At 51.9% G+C, this 16,145-nt stretch overlaps 1 protein-coding gene across 1 annotated transcript; it reads left to right on the plus strand.

Annotated features, from left to right (window-relative positions):
• Window positions 1-11,273: 11,273 nt before the first annotated feature.
• On the plus strand, window positions 11,274-15,630 carry LOC100522404 (intestinal-type alkaline phosphatase). The gene is made up of 11 exons (XM_003133729.5): window positions 11,274-11,443; window positions 11,538-11,654; window positions 11,770-11,885; window positions 12,041-12,215; window positions 12,292-12,464; window positions 12,761-12,895; window positions 12,986-13,058; window positions 13,477-13,611; window positions 13,701-13,892; window positions 14,323-14,439; window positions 14,547-15,630. The coding sequence occupies exons 1-11, from the start codon at window positions 11,377-11,379 to the stop codon at window positions 14,846-14,848; spliced, it is 1,602 nt and encodes a 533-aa protein (XP_003133777.1). The 5' UTR covers window positions 11,274-11,376; the 3' UTR covers window positions 14,849-15,630.
• Window positions 15,631-16,145: the final 515 nt, after the last annotated feature.

Consider the following 16,145-nt stretch of genomic DNA (forward strand, 5'->3'; position numbering starts at 1 on the left):
AACAAGTGCTGGAAGCCACAGTCTTCACAGCAGCTGAGGTCTGGAAATGCTGTGTCCGTCTGCAGATGACTGGCTAAAGACGACGTGGTACGTGTGAGAGTTCCCATCGTAGCTCTGTGGTAATGAAGCCGACTAGTATCCATGAGGATGCAGGCTTGATCCCTGGCTTTGCTCAGTTGGTTAAGGATCCCAAGTTGCCGTGAGCTGTGGTGTAGGTCAAAGACACAGTTCGGATCCCCATTTGCTGTGGCTGTGGTGTAGGCCAGCAGCCGTAGCTCTGATTAGACACCTAGCCTGGGAACTTCCATATGCAGAGGGTGGAAATCTAAAAAGACCAAAAAAAAAAAGATGAGGTGTTTCCCTTGTGGCTAGGCAGAAACAAATCCGACTAGTATCAGTGAGGATGCGGGTTTGATCCCTGGCCTCGCTCAGTGGGTTAACGATCAGCTTTGCTGTGAGCTGTGGTGTAGGTCACAGATACAGCTGAAATCTGGAGCTGCTGTGGCTGTGGCTGTGGCTGGCAGCTGTAGCTCTAATTTGACCCCTAGCCTGGGAACTTCCATATGCCACACGTGCAGTGCTAAAAAGCAAGCAAGCAAGCAAGCAAGAAAGAAAGAAAGAGGAAGAGAGAGATAGAGAGAGAGAAGGAAAGAAAGAAAGAAAGAAAGAAAGAAAGAAAGAAAGAAAGAAAGAAAGAAAGAAAGAGAAAGAAAGAAAGAGAAAGAAAGAAAGAAAGAAAGAAAGAAAGAAAGAAAGAAAGAAAGAAAGAAAGAAAGAAAGAAAGAAAGAAAGGAAGGAAGGAAGGAAGGAAGGAAGGAAGGAAGGAAGAAAAGAAAGGAAGGAAGGAAGGTAGGAAGGAAGGAAAGAGAGAGAGAGAAAAAGAAAGAAAGAAAGGAAATGAAAGAGATAATGTGGCTATATACAATGGAATGGTGTCCAGCCACGAGAAATAAGGAAATCCTGCATTTTAAAAAATCGATTGTTTTGCCTGTTGCTACAGCATATGGAATTTCTTGGGTCAGGGATTGAACCCTTGACATGGCAGTGACCCAAGGTGCGCCACAAGAGAACTCTAGAAATCCTGCATTTTTTGACAACACGGATGAGCCTGGAGGACATTATGCTAAATAAGCCAGGCACAGAAAAACAAATACGCATGTTCTTTTTTTAAAAAAAAATCGAAAATAAATAAATAAATAAAAATCGAAGTGTAGTTTATTTACAATATTGTGTTTTGGGTGTACTGCCAAGTGACTCAGTTATATATGCATGTATATCTATTTTTTTCAGATTCTTTTCTCTTATGAGTTGTTATAAGATATTGAGTATTGTTCCCTGTGCTGTACAGTAGGTCCTTGTTTGTTTGAAACCATAAGTTTGTTTTCTATGTTTGTGAGTCTTTTTCTGTTTTGTATATAAGTTCATTTTTATCATTTTTTTGATTCCACATATAAGCAATATCATATATTTGTCTTTGTCTGACTTACCTCACGTAGTCTGATAATCTCTAGGTCCATCCATGCAAACGACATAATCTCATTCTTTTTTATGGCTGAATAATACTCCATTATAGAAATATACCACATCTTCGTTATCCATTCATCTGTCTATGGATATTTAGGTGCACGTCTTAGCTATTATAAAGAGTGCTGCAATGACTATTAGGGTGCACATATCTTTCGAGTTACGATTTTTTTCTGGATACGCCTAAGACTTGGATTATGGGATATGGTAGTTCTCTTTTTAGTTTTTGAAGGAACCTCCATGCTCTTCTCCATAGTGGCTGTACCAAGTTACATTTAATATTTGCTTTCCCTGGGTTCCCATCGTGGCACAGTGGAAACGAATCTGACTAGGAACCATGAGGTTGTGTGTTCTATCCCTGGCCTTGCTCAGTGGGTTAAGGATCTGGCGTTGCCGTGAGCTGTGGTGTAGGTTGCAGACGTGGCTTGGATCTGGCGTTGCTGTGGCTCTGGTGTAGGCCGGTGGCTATAGCTCCAATTCGACCCCTAGCCTGGGAACCTCCATATGCCACAGGTGTGGCCTTAAAAAGACAAGAAAAAAAAAACAAAATTTACTTTCCCACCAAGAGTGTGGGAGGGTTCCTTTTTCTCCACACCCTCTCCAGCATTTATTGTTTGTAGACTTTTTAGTAACGGCCCTTCTGACAGTGTGAGGTGGTACCACGTTGTAGTTTTGATTTGCATTTCCCTAACAGTTAATGATGCGGAGCATCTTTCCCTGGGCCTTCTGGCTTTCTGCGTCTTCTCATTGATCCGTAGAATCTGAAATGTCAAACTCAAAAGCAGAGAGTAGAATCTGGTTTCTAAAGGTGGGCAGAGGGGAAAAGATGCTGGTGTAGAAGCACAAAGCTGCAGTTACGAGTAAGTTCTGGGAGCTAATGCGCTGTGTTGTACTAAACACTGTGTTGTTTGCTAAGAGGGTAAATGGTAAGTGTTCCCACCACAAAAAGAAAAAAGAAAATGGCAACTATGAGGTAGTGGTTAATGAACTTGACTGTGTTAATGAACTTGATTGTGTTGGTCATTTCATGATGTGTATAAATATCAAGACATCAAGAGTACACCTTAATATACACAATTCCCATGTGTCAATTATGGATCAATAATATGCTAAATAAGTAAATGAAGTGACGGAGTAGAAATGGATTCTAGGTGCCTCCTTTTGAGTCTAGACAGGCTTTGTGGCTGCTCCTAGGCACTCAGGTGGCAAAAGTGACACTGTGCTGGTTTCCAGGCCCAGGCCTATGGAAAGTGGCAGCTGCTTCCCGTTTCTTGGAATCCAGCTGCCATGTTGTGAGGAAGCTCAAGCAGCTCTGTGAAGAAGCCCAGATGCAGAGGAGTTTGTTCATCAAGCATCTTGGAAGTGGATCCCCCAGCTCCCATCCAGCCAGCCCAGCTGAAACCTCCCAGAGTAAATGCAAGGTGGTCCCTTCAAGTCCTGCCCAAATGGCAAATTGGTTTTTTTTTTTTTTTTTTTTTTTGCCATTTCTTGGGCCGCTGCCGCAGCATATGGAGATTCCCAGGCTAGGGGTCGAATCGGAGCTGTAGCTGCCAGCCTACGCCAGAGTCACAGCAACACAGGATCTGAGCCGAGTCTGCAACCTACACCACAGCTCACGGCAACGCCGGATACTTAACCCACTGAGCAAGGGCAGGGACCGAACCCGCAACCTCATGGTTCCTATTCGGATTTGTTAACCACTGCGCCACAACGGGAACTCCCAAATGACAAATTTTTGATCAAATAAACTATGGTTGTTGAAGGTTGTTTGGGGATGGTTCATGACACAATCATAAGTTACAGAATATCAAACTAATATATCAATAAATATAACTTAAAATTTTAAAAAAATGAAGACGCATGGGATTTAGAAACAGTGCTGAAGATCAAGATTAATATCCAAGGGGGGGAGAGGGCTGCCCCTGAGCTCGTGGGCAGGGAGACAGGAAACGGCCACTTTTGTTTTGTTGGAACAAACCTTATGGATCTATTCGATACTTTAAGCTACATGAATGTATAACTAAAAATGTAAATGTAACACCAAAACTAACAGAAACCTTTTCCTTTTTTTTCTTTCTGTTTCCTTAGCAGGAATAGATGCACAATTGGTTTAAAGGCTTCTTGTACACTCAGCAACTGATGTATTAAACAGTCCATTATTCCTGTAACTAAGATAAAATTCCTGCTGACAGATGACCTAAGAGTCCCTCTCAGCTAAAATGCTGCCTCAAGTCTTTTACTTAAAGACCCAGGCAGCAGTCTGGGCAGTGCCAAGTCCTGGTGGCCTCTGTGGAGCCCTGAGAGGCCGTGCTTATTCGGTGTGTGAGCCCGGGCCTGGGAGCCCAGGGTGAGGGCGAGCCCCTGGGCAGCCAGCCAGGCAGGAAGCAGCCTCCTGGGCCCCCCCCCCGGGGGGGGGGCAGCCTGCGATGAGGCTGCTGGCCCAGGTGTGGCGGCTCCACAGCAGGGCTGTGCCTTGGGCCTCTGCTGGACACAGGCTACAGAGGGCCTTGTGGGTGGGAGTCACAGATTTCAGGAAGAACTGGAGTTGGGGTGGGGTTGAAGCAGAGCAGAGATCTGAGCCCTGGTGGTGATGGGAGGAGGAAGATGCCTTTCACAACAGAGAAGGTTCTGGAGGCAGGGAGTGTGGGGGGTGCTTTTAGCACTGGTACATCACTGAGTCACTAGGGCAGGCTAATCCCTTTGAATCTTGTCTTTTATGGGTTTGTATTGTTTGGGGTTTTTTGTTTGTTTATCTGCTTTTAATATAATAGGAAGCCATCTTGGGGAGAGATATGTTTTGTTTTAGTTGGTTTTTTTTTTTCTTTTTTTCTTTTTAGGGCCGTACCTGAGGCACATGGAGGTTCCCAGGCTAGCGCTCCAATCGGAGCTACAGCTGCCGGCCTACACCACAGCCACAGCAACACAGGATCCGAGCCGTGTCTGCAACCTACACCACAGCTCACGGCAATCCCGGCTCCTTAACCTAGTGAGAGAGGCCAGGGATTGAACCTGCAACCTTATGGTTACTAGTCAGATTCGATTCTGCTGTGCCACAATGGGAACACCGGGGGTGGGTGAGTGGGGAGTCCTTTTAAATATTTTAAGAAAAAAATAAATGAATAAATAAATAAATATTGTAAGAAGTTTTTTACTTAACCAGGGTTATGAATTGCATTGAGGTCATTAACGTTCTTAAATTGTACCTTGCTCAGTTCTGGAAAGCAGTTAGCCAAATCCTGAAAAAGCAACAGAAATGAAAATGCAAAGTAAAACATGAAACCAAAACTCTCCTTTAGCATATTTTACTTCAATAGATTTTCACACTAACCAAGGTCCTACTGGATAAAATTGTCCTCTTGCTCCGAATGATATAAAATCAAAGTGAAATCACTGAATTCACTTACAGGAGGCGCTTCACTTTCATAGGCTTTCGTTTCCACATGTTATATATTGATACACAACCACGTTTTAGCCCTGGGTTTGCCTTTCACATGGAACAGCCCCGGCGCTCCCCCAGTGCCCTCCTGCCTGCCAGGCCCCCAGTGGCTTCAGGACGCTCAGCGCCTCCCTGATCCCACCTGGCACCCAAGGAAAAGAGGACAAAATAAACCATGTGTTTGCGTCCCGCCCCCCGGCACAGGTGGGGACAATGGTACCATCTCTGCAGGGCTGGTGCGGGCTCTGGTGAGAGACGTGGGCAGAGGGCCGAGAAAGGGAAGCCTCCACACCCCAGGGCTCTGGGGTCCGTCTACTGGTGATCAACCACCTTTCTGTCCCCAGCTGCTGTCCTGCTCTCCCAAGCGGCACGACAGGCATCCGGTCTCAGGGGACACAGGGACACTGGGAGGCCGGGAGGCAGGCGGAAGCATCACCCCACAGATCCCTGCAATGGTGCGGCAGTGGCTGCCATCGCCCAGCCACCGGCAGTGCCCACATGGGACACCAGCCCAAGGGGTGGGGGGGTGGGGGGACAGTGGAGGAGGGTGCTAAGGTCTAGGTGGGGCCCACTGGGCAAGGCCTTCCTTCCCGGAAGACCAGGACAACCTCCCCCAGAGAGCAGGCTCCACGATGTCATCATGAGAAGAGCATTAGAGGAGATGTTAGGGAGCTCCCTGGTGGCTCAGTGAGTTAAGGATCCGGGGCAGTCACTGCAGCAGCTTGGGTTCAGTCCCTGGCCCAGGAACTTCTGATGCCTCGGGCAGGCACACACTCCACACCTATCAGAATAGATAAAATTAAACACACCAACAACCTCCACCGAAGCGGAGAAACTGGATCCCTGACACATTGCTGGGGGAATGCAAAGTGGTGTGGCCACTCTGCAAAACACTTGACAATTCATTTTTTTTTTTCTTTCCTTCCTTCCTCTCTCTCTCTTTCTCTCTTTATTTCAAGCTGCAACTCTCGACCTACACCACCACCATGCCAAATCTGGATGCGATCTGCATCTGTGAGTGAGCCATAGCTTGCAGCAACACTGGATCCTTGACTCACTGAGAGAGGCCAAGGATCGAACCTGAATCCTCACAGAGAAAACATTGAGTCCTTAACCTACTGAGCTACAAGGGGACTCTGGGAGAGAAGTTTCTTTTTCTTTGTTTTTAGGGCCATACCCGGGGCATAGGGAGGTTCCCAGGCTGGGTGTCGAATTGGAGCTTCAGCCACTATCCTACACCACAGCCACAGCAACTCGGGATCCAAGCTACATCTGCGACATACACCACAGCTCACAGTAACACTAGATCCTTAACCCACTGAGCAAGGCCAAGGATCGAACCTGGATCCTCATGGATACTACTCAGATTCATTTCTGCTGAGTCCCAACAGGAACTGGAGTTCCTCTTGTGGCTCAGTGGGTTAAGAACACAACTAGTCAGAACAATGTAAATCAACTATAATAGAAAAAATTAAAACTTTAAAAATAAAAAAAGAACCCAACTAGTATCCATGAGGATGCAGGTTTGATCCCTTGCTTCGCTCATTGGGTTAAGGATCTGGTTGCCCTGAGTTGTGTAGGTTGCAGATGCGGCTGAGATCTGGTGTTGCTGTGGCTGTGGTGTAGGCAAGCAGCTGTAGCTCCAATTCACCCCTTAGCCTGGGAACCTCCATATGCCACAGGTACAGCCTTAAAAAGCCAAAAAAAAAAAAAAACTACACTGGCAACCATACAAGCCAGCAATGGCATCCCTGGGCAGGTTCCCAGAGAAGCAGAATGAAGCGAAGCGTTCACACAAAATCCTGTCCTGAAGATCCGGGGCAGCCCGACTTAGAACAGCCAACCCTGCCTCAGCCCAGAGGGCCTTGCCCGGGAGGATGGCCAAACGCTTCCTGGGGCCCCTCACCCCAGACCCTGCTCCTTGGCACACAGGCGTCCACTCCTGACCTCGCTCAGGTGACTCTCCAGGGAATTACGCCGAGTGTAAAAGGCCAGTCCCCAGAGTGCGTGATTCCACTCATGCACCGGATTTGGAATGAGAAAATTCTAGAACTGTGGGACAGGGGTTAGGGACGGAGGGGGTGGGGGGCTCTAAAGGGGCCCGGGGTGGGGGGGGGGAGCCGCTCACTGTCTTGACTGTGATGGTGTTTACAGGAACCCACGCAGGTGATGAGGGGGTACAGAACCTACACTTAGGCAGATGAGTACATGTGAAAGGGGGCGATCTGAATAGAAATGCAGAAATCTGTGAATTATACACTGGGAGAGACTGAGCAAAGCATAAAAGGGATCTCTGGATTATTTCCTTTATTTTTTGTCTTTTTAGGGCCATGATTGCAGCATATGGAGGTTCTCAGGCTAGGGGTCAAATCGGAGCTACAGCTGCCAGCCGTAGCCACAGCCACAGCCACACAGGACCCAAGTTGCATCTGCGACCTACACCATAGCTCACGGCAACACTGGATCCTTAACCCACTGAGCCAGGGATCAAGCCCGAAATCTCATGGTTCCTAGTCGGATTTGTTTCCGCTGCACCACGATGGGAACTCCAAGATCTCTGTATTATTTCTTACAACCACATGTAAATCTACAGTTATGTCAAGAATTCAAATTAAGGTGTTCCCATTGTGGCACAGCGGAAAGGACTCTGACTAGGAGCCATGAGGTTGTGGGTTCAATTCCTGGCTCCACTCAGTGAGTTAAGGATCTGGCATTTTTGTGAGCTGTGGTGTAGGTCACAGATGCATCTCGGATCCCAAGTTGCTGTGGCTGTGGCATAGGCAGGCAGTTGTAGCTCCGATTCAGCCCCTAGCCTGGGAACCTCCATGTGCCATGGGTTCAGCCCTAAAAAGCAAAAAAAAAAAAAAAAAAAAAAAAAAAAAAAAAAAAATTAAAATTAAAAAAGGAGAGTGGGAATTCACTGGACTGAAAACTAATCTTGGACTAACAAACCTTTAACCTAAAACATGGTATAAACAACCAATTAATTAATGAAGGCCCTGCCCAGGAGTTAGTCTCCACTGACCTTTAGCCAAGAATTTTCTCAGCAAACAAGACTATGCAGGGGACAGAGGGAGCTGCGGGGACAGTTCACAGAGGTCAGGAAGGAAGCCCCCACACTGATATTCCTCTGAGAGCAAGAGTGTAACCTGGGCCAGCGTGGGCAGCGGGGGCCAGTAGGACCTGGAAGCTCTGCCCGAGGGGAGGGCAGACTGGGGAGCCGGGCTGGGCATGGAGATGCTGGTGGCCAGTGCAGATTGGCTCTGTTGGTGAGGAGGCCCGGATGCTGAGGGGGTCACTGGGGTACACTGGGGTACAGTGGGGGTACACTGGGGTGGGCAGGGCTGAGAGGAAGGTGTTTTTCCCTTCAGAAGAAATTTTTTTTTTTTTTTTTTTTTTTTAGGGCCGCACATGCGGCATATGGAGGTTCCCAGGCTAGGAGTTGAATGGGAGCTGTAGCTGCCCGCCTACACCACAGTCACAGCAACGCTGGATCCTTAACCCACTGAGCGAGGCCAGGCATCGAACCCACATCCTCATAGATGCTAGTCGGGTTCGTTAACTGCTGAACCACGAAGGGAACTCCTGCTTTTTTTGGGGGGGGTGCACCCGAGGCATATGGAGGCTCCCAGGCTAGGGGTTGAATTGGAGCTTTAGCTGCCAGCCTAGACCACAGCCACAGCAACCCAGGATCCCGGCAGTGTCTGTGAACTACACCACAGCACAGGGCAATGCCGGGTCTCTGACCCACTGAGCAAGGCCAGGGATCAAACCCGAATCCTCGTGGATACCAGTCGGATTCATTTCTGCACCACAACAGAAACTCCAGAATTTCTTTTTTTCTTTTTTTTTTTTTGTCTTTTGCCCTTTTAGGGCCACATCTGCGGCATATGGAGGGTCCCGGGCCAGGGGTCCAACTGGAGCTGGAGCTGCTGGCCCACGCCACAGCCACAGCAGCGCTAGATCCGAGCCACATCTGCCACCTAAACCACAGCTCAAGGCAACACTGGATCCTTAACCCACTGAGCGAGGCCAGGGATTGAAACCGCATCCCTCATGGATTGGTTAAACAATGAGCCGTGATGGGAACTCCTGAAATTTCTTAATTGTGGTAAAAAGCACACCATAAAAACTACCATCGTAGCCATTATTACGTGTCCAGGTCAGTAGTGTTAGGTATATCTCATTGTTGGCCACAGACCTCCGGAACTTTGCCATCCGGCAAAACTGAAACTCTGTGTCCATTAAATGGCTCCCAACCCCTCTCCCCCCAGCTCCTGCCAGCCACCACCCAGCGTTCTCTGGCTATGGTGTTTACGTGCTTGAGATCCTGGTGTAGGTGGAACCACACAGGACCTGTCCTTTGTGATGGCCTTATTTCACTGAGTAGCATGCCCTCAAGGCTCATCCAGGTTGTAGCTTGTGTCTGACTTTCCTTCCTTTTTAAGGCTGAATAATATTCCATTGCATGGCTCTGTCACATTTTGTTTATCCTTCGGCTGCTGTGAACCCTTGAGTTGCCTGCATGTCTTGGCTACGGTGAATAAAGATGCGAACAAATTTAGGCACATAGAAATTATTTCAAGTATCTTCTCTGACCACAATGGTATGAAACTAGAAATCAACCACAGGAAAAGAAATGATACTACATGGAGACTAAACAACATGCTACTAAAAAACCAATGGGTCAATGAGGAAATCAAGAAGGAAATTAAAAAATACCTCAAGACAAACAATAATGAAGGCACAACTGCTCAAAATCTATGGGATGCCGCAAAAGCAGTGCTCAGAGGGAAATTCATAGCAAAACAGGCCTTCCTCAAAAAAGAAGAAAGATCTCAAATTGACAACTTAACCCACCACCTAAGTGAATTAGAAAAAGAAGAACAAAAAAGACCTAAAGTCAGCAAAAGGAAGAAAATTATAAAGATCAAAGAGGAAATCAATAAAAGAGAGATTCAAAAAACAATAGAGAAAATGAATAAAACCAAGAGCTGGTTCTTTGAAAAGGTAAACAAATTGACAAACCCCTGGCTAGACTCACTAAGAAGAGGAGCGAAAGAACCCAAATAAACATAATTCGAAAAAGGAGAAATCACAACAGATACTGCAGAAATACAAAAAGCCATAAGAGAATACTATGAACAACTATATGCCAACAAATTGGACAATCTGGAAGAAATGGACAACTTTCTAGACTCTTACAGCCTGCCGAAACTGAATCAAGAAGAAACAGACCAAATGAACAGACCGATCACTAGAAATGAAATTGAACACGTCATAAAAACACTCCCTACAAATAAAAGCCCAGGACCAGATGGCTTCACAGGCCAATTCTACCAAATGTACAAAGAGGATCTGATGCCCATCCTCCTTAAACTTTTTCAAAAGGTTGAGGAAGAAGGAACACTCCCAAAGACATTCTATGATGCCAACATCACCCTAATTCCAAAACCAGACAAAGATACCATCAAAAAAGAAAACTAGCAGCCAATATCTTTGATGAATGTAGATGCAAAAATTCTTAACAAAATTTTAGCCAACCGAATCCAACAACATATCGAAAAGATTGTACACCGTGACCAGGTAGGGATTCATCCCAGGTTCACAAGGATGGTTCAACATACGCAAATCAGTCAACGTGATACACAAAAGAGAAGTCAAAAACCACAAGATCATCTCGATACGCAAGACTAGGCCAGCTCAGTGCTTGGTGATCAGAGACATAGCTGGGCCCTTACTCTGTGGTCCTCACCAGTCCCAACATTTTCCTCTGCAAGGAAACATAGGGTCCAGGCTCCAGGGCACCCCCTCCAGCCCAGTGCCCGCCTCACCTGCCCAGGCCAAGACTGGAGAGAAGCTGAGTGGGTGGCAGTGCAGCCAGGCCACCCCATATGTCTCTGTACCTGTGGCATCAGGAAGTCAAACTCCGGACCTTGGCCCAGGCTGTGTGCTTCCAACCTCACCTGCCTCAGTACCCAGAACCAATCAGGCCAAAGCTGACTCTCGGCAAATACTTAATAGATGGGGTGAGCGGAGGAGTGATGGTTCTCCAGGGAGGCTTGGTGAGCAGGGGTTGGGAGCCGCCCCGTCAGGACCTTGGAACTATTGTTCAGGCAAAGGGCACCTGCCCTCCAATCCTCACCCTGCCCTGGGGAGACAGCTGGGACCATCTTGTGATGGGAACACACCTGCCACCTCCCGTCAGGCAATAAGGCTTAAAGTCAGAGAACAGGGCCAGGGGCAGGGTGTGGCTACCTGGTACTCTGGGAGGGACATGGGACTTTTTACAGCAGGGACAAAGTCCTCCCCTGATTTCAGCGTAGGCAGCCTGTACGGAGCTGATACCTTGGTCTCCCAGCCTTGCTCCAGGTCCGGCCTCCTGAGGGTCCCGGCCCTCCGCCCCACTGCACAGGATGCAGGGCGGCTGGGTGCTGCTGCTGCTGGGCCTGCGGCTGCCGCTCTCCCTTGGCTTCATCCCAGGTAACGAGGCACCTCCCTGCCGGCCCCCCACCCCCACCCCCCTCACAGGGCGCTGCCCCAAGGCTGACCCGGCCTGCACTCTCCCCTTGGCCAGTTGAGGAGGAAGACCCAGCCTTCTGGAACCGCCAGGCAGCCCAGGCCCTGGATGTTGCCAAGAAGCTGCAACCCATCCAGACGGCGGCCAAGAACCTCATTCTCTTTCTGGGGGATGGTGAGTGGGCCAGGCCTGTCCAGCCCCTGGGGCCCCCACAGCCCTGGCACCCAAGGCTGCCTGCAGACCCAGGCCAGCCCGGGGGACTCAGGCCTAACACGGTGTGTACCTTCAGGGATGGGGGTGCCCACGGTGACAGCCACTCGGATCCTAAAGGGGCAGATGAATGGCAAGCCGGGACCTGAGACGCCCCTGGCCATGGACCGATTCCCGTACCTGGCTCTGTCCAAGGTAAGGCTGGGTGCCCCTGGGTGGGTGTGGGACCAGGAGCCAGGGCAGAAGGGAAGAGCCCAGGAGTGCTCTGAGGTGGGGCCTGGGGGCCGCGAGGAGGGACCTAGGGTCTGGGCGTCAACCGCAGACAGAGCTGAAAGTGTCTCTGCTCCCAGACATACAACGTGGACAGACAGGTGCCAGACAGCGCAGGCACGGCCACCGCCTACCTCTGCGGGGTCAAGGCCAACTACCAGACCATCGGTTTAAGCGCGGCCGCCCGCTATAACCAGTGCAACACGACCCAGGGCAATGAGGTCATCTCCGTGATGAACCGGGCCAAGAAAGCAGGTGAGTCTGGGGTCGGGTTGATGGGCAGGGGCGGGCTTGGACCTGAGTGGCCCACCCTGACCTCTGCCACCCTCAGGGAAGTCGGTGGGAGTGGTGACCACCACGAGGGTGCAGCATGCCTCGCCGGCTGGTACCTATGCACACACGGTGAACAGAAATTGGTACTCCGATGTCAACTTGCCTGCCGAGGCACAGGCACAGGGCTGCCAGGACATCGCCACTCAGCTCGTCTACAACATGGACATCGATGTGAGGCGGGCGGGGCTGCGCGGAGGGGGCGGGGCTGCGCGGAGGGGCGGGGCTGTGCGGAGGGGGCGGGGCTGCGCGGAGGTGGGCAACCCACCCCCGACACAGTCCCAGGCCACCCCCAGTCCCGGGGCTTGGCAGGGTCTCTGTGGGTCTGGGGTGGGGGTGGGGGGCCTGTGCAGAAGGTGCAGGAGGGGGCAGGCCCTTCCCACGGACCTGCTGGGCAGAGCCAGGGGCTGTCTGAGGAGGGAGCAAAGGGCCAGCCGGGCCCAAGCCCACCCCCCCATCTCTGGCTCCAGGTGATCCTGGGTGGAGGCCGCAAGTACATGTTTCCAGAGGGGACCCCGGACCCTGAATACCCAGACGATGCCAGTCAGAACGGAGTTCGGAAGGACAAGCGGAACCTGGTACAGGAGTGGCAGGACAAGTACCAGGTGACGGGGGCTCAGGGGTGCAGGGGGCACAGCAGGGCAGGGCTGCAGGGTGTTGGGCTGCGGGCTGAGGCCTGGCTCTGCCCCCTCCAGGGAGCCCGGTATGTGTGGAACCGCAGGACATTCCTTCAGGCCGCCCAGGACCCCAGCGTAACACACCTCATGGGTAAAGACCCCCCACCCCAACTGGTGCCCCTGCCTCCTGGTGGTCAGACAGCCAAGCGTGTGCACAAACGTGGGTGCCACCGGCCATTTCCATCCCCAGCTTCTTCTTCTTCTTCTTTTTTTTTTTTGTCTTTTTGCCATTTCTTGTGCCACTTCCCGCAGCATATGGAGGTTCCCAGGCTAGGGGTCCAATCGGAGCTATAGCCACCGACCTACACCAAAGCCACAGCAACACGGGATCTGAGCCGCGTCTGTGACCTACACCACAGCTCACGGCAACGCCGGATCCTTAACCTACTGAGCAAGGGCAGGGATTGAACCCGCAACCTCATGGTTCCTAGTCAGATTCGCTAACCCACTGAGCCACGACGGGAACTCCCATCCCCAGCTTCTGGTCACCTCTGGTCCCCATCCCGTAGGCCTCTTTGAGCCGGCAGACATGAAATTTGAGGCCGAGCGAGACGTCAGCATGGACCCCTCCTTGGAGGAGATGACAGAGATGGCCCTGCAGATGCTGAGCAGGAACCCCCGTGGCTTCTACCTCTTCGTGGAGGGTGAGTGGCGGCCCCTCGCCAAGCACAGGAGGGAGGGGGGCTGTCAGGGAGGGGGTGGCTGCACCCGTGTCCACGTGACCTTCCCGCAGGAGGCCGCATTGACCACGGACACCACGAGGGCATAGCCTACATGGCTCTGACCGAGAGTGTCATGTTTGACACCGCCATCGACAAGGCTGGCCAGCTCACTAGCGAAAAGGACACACTTATCCTGGTCACGGCCGACCACTCTCATGTCTTCTCTTTTGGTGGCTACACATTGCGTGGAAGCTCCGTTTTTGGTAAGACCAGGGAGAGGGCAGGCACTGTTTCCTAAGTTATAAGTCAAAAATCAAGCCAGTTTCCTCATCTGAGGATTAAGTCGATGAACTAGTCAAGAAGTCCTGGCTTGGAGTTGCCATAGTGGTGCAGTGGAAATGAATCCAACTAGGAACCATGAAGTTCTGGGTTTGATCCCTGGCCTCACTCAGTGGGTTAAGGATCCAGCATTGCTGTGAGATGCAGTCTAGGTGGCAGACGTGGCTCAGATCCTGCCTTGCTGTGGCTGTGACATTGGCCAGTGGCTACAGGTCCGATTCCAACCCTAGCCTGGGAACCTCCATATGCTGCATGTGCTGCCCTATAAAGCAAAAAAAAAAAAAAAGTCCTGGGCTCAGCACACAGGAGGTGGCCACAGACTGCTCAGTGTGATCCCTGGATCTTCTCCCTCAGGCCTGGCCCCCAGCAAGGCCTTGGATCTCAAGCCATATACCTCCATCCTTTATGGCAACGGCCCGGGCTATGCTCTGAATGGAAGCTCAAGACCCAGCGTCACTGGGAGCGAGATTAGTAAGTGCAGCGGTGGGTGGCTGTCGGGGTTGGGGGAACTGGGTTAAGAACTCGGGGAAGGAGGAAGCTACCTCCCAGGCCGCCCTGAACCCCCACCCTCTGGCCAGGCGACCGCATGTACCGGCAGCAGGCGGCCGTGCCCCTGGAAAGCGAGACCCACGGCGGCGAGGATGTGGCGGTGTTCGCGCGCGGCCCGCAGGCGCACCTGGTGCACGGCGTGCAAGAGCAGAGCTTCGTGGCGCACGTGATGGCCTTCGCCGCCTGCCTGGAGCCCTACACCGACTGCAACTTACGGCCGCCAGAAGGTCTTTCCAACGCCGCACACCCCAGGCCGGTGGCCTGCCCACCTTCGCTGCTGCTGCTGCTGGCGGGGGCACTGCTGCTGCTGCTGATGCCCGCCCTGCACTGACCCCACCCATCCCAGGCCAAGGCGGCTCCTGCTCCCCTGCCCGGAAGCCACCAGCTCAAGCCCCACCTGGGCTGCCACCTCAAGTCCCCACCCCGCAGTCCCATCTCAGCTGCCACTCTCAGAACCCCCATCCAGGACTCTCAGCCAGACTTTGCCCTCTCAACAATAAAGGAACCTCAGGATCCTCGACAGACCTGGCACCCTGGAGGCTGAGGCTATGATCTTCCTGTGCCACCCATAGTCCTCCTGCCCTTTCCCCAACGTAGTGGCCCAGGATCTTGTGCTGTGTCACCTTGGACCCCAGGAAAGGTGGGGGCTCAGACCAACCAGTGTCTCCTCACCACCTGTAGCCCTGCCTGAGGACCAGGCAGGCATCATCCCAGAGGCATCCCCAGGACCTGCCAGGATCTGAGCCTCACCTTTCCTGGAGACCGGAGGAGGTGGGGGCACCTGGAGGGCGGGGCTTCCTGTCGACCAGGAAGGGACTCCGGAAGCACCTTGCTGGCAGAGGAGGCTGCTGGGGTCAGGACACCCAGGAGGCCTTTGACGCAAGAGGCCTCAGCTGCCCCCCCAGGAACCCAGAGGGACCATTCCAGAGAGGAGGTGGCGACACAGAAAGGAGAAGAGACCTGTCCTAAGTCCCTCAGCCACTGTGGTGGTGGCCCCCCCAGTGCCCATTCCAGGCTGGGAGATCCAGGGAGCAGCCAGGCAGGCTGAGGGTCAGGGCAGGTCCCCTCCCTCCTGAGCGGGACAGAGCAGTTGTCAAATAAATGGTTGTACAGTGCGATGGCGGTAGTGATGTGTTCTAGAAAGAAAAATCATGAGTGCGTGGGGGCGGGGAAAACCGGGCTCGGGTCAGGGAGGGGCCGCCTGGGGAGCAGACAGTTGGGCAAAGACGAAAGAAGTGAGGGCTTGAGCAAAGCAGGAGGAAAAGGGGTGCAGGGCCCCTGGGGCCGCAGTCAGCAGCTCAGGTGAGTCCGGAGCTGGATCAGAGCCGAGGGTGGGTGGGGGGCAGGGGAGGGAGGTCAGAGTTGAGGGATTAAGAGGAGGCCTGGGGGCAGAGGGGGGGTCTTTGAACTTGATCGTCCTAATGGGACCTGACTCTTAGAAAAGCTCAGGCTGTCTCCTGAGGGAAGCTGAGTCTATTCTGTTTGGGGTTCTTTTTTGCTAGCGGGGGAGGTGCAGGGCAGGGGAAACCAGAGAGGAAGCGCAGCCTCCGGACACTGCTGACCTCTGTCTGAATCAGTCCTGTGCCCCCGCGGCAGTATGACGACACTTACTGTCTCTCTAACCCACC

The sequence above is a fragment of the Sus scrofa genome, chromosome 15 (assembly GCF_054392235.1).
Source record: "Sus scrofa isolate SSC_HxYL_T2T_F1_AM1 chromosome 15, Sscrofa_HxYL_maternal_Yorkshire_Landrace_v2.0, whole genome shotgun sequence".
NCBI classification, from domain to species: Eukaryota; Metazoa; Chordata; class Mammalia; order Artiodactyla; family Suidae; genus Sus; species Sus scrofa.

Excerpts from the sequence above, each read along its gene's own strand:
- LOC100522404 (XM_003133729.5), top strand. The coding sequence starts at position 11,377 with ATGCAGGGCGGCTGGGTGCTGCTGCTGCTGGGCCTGCGGCTGCCGCTC. Across the intron at positions 12,465-12,760 it reads TCTACAACATGGACATCGAT|GTGATCCTGGGTGGAGGCCG; the intron begins GTGAGGCGGGCG and ends CTCTGGCTCCAG. Across the intron at positions 12,896-12,985 it reads AGTGGCAGGACAAGTACCAG|GGAGCCCGGTATGTGTGGAA; the intron begins GTGACGGGGGCT and ends TGCCCCCTCCAG.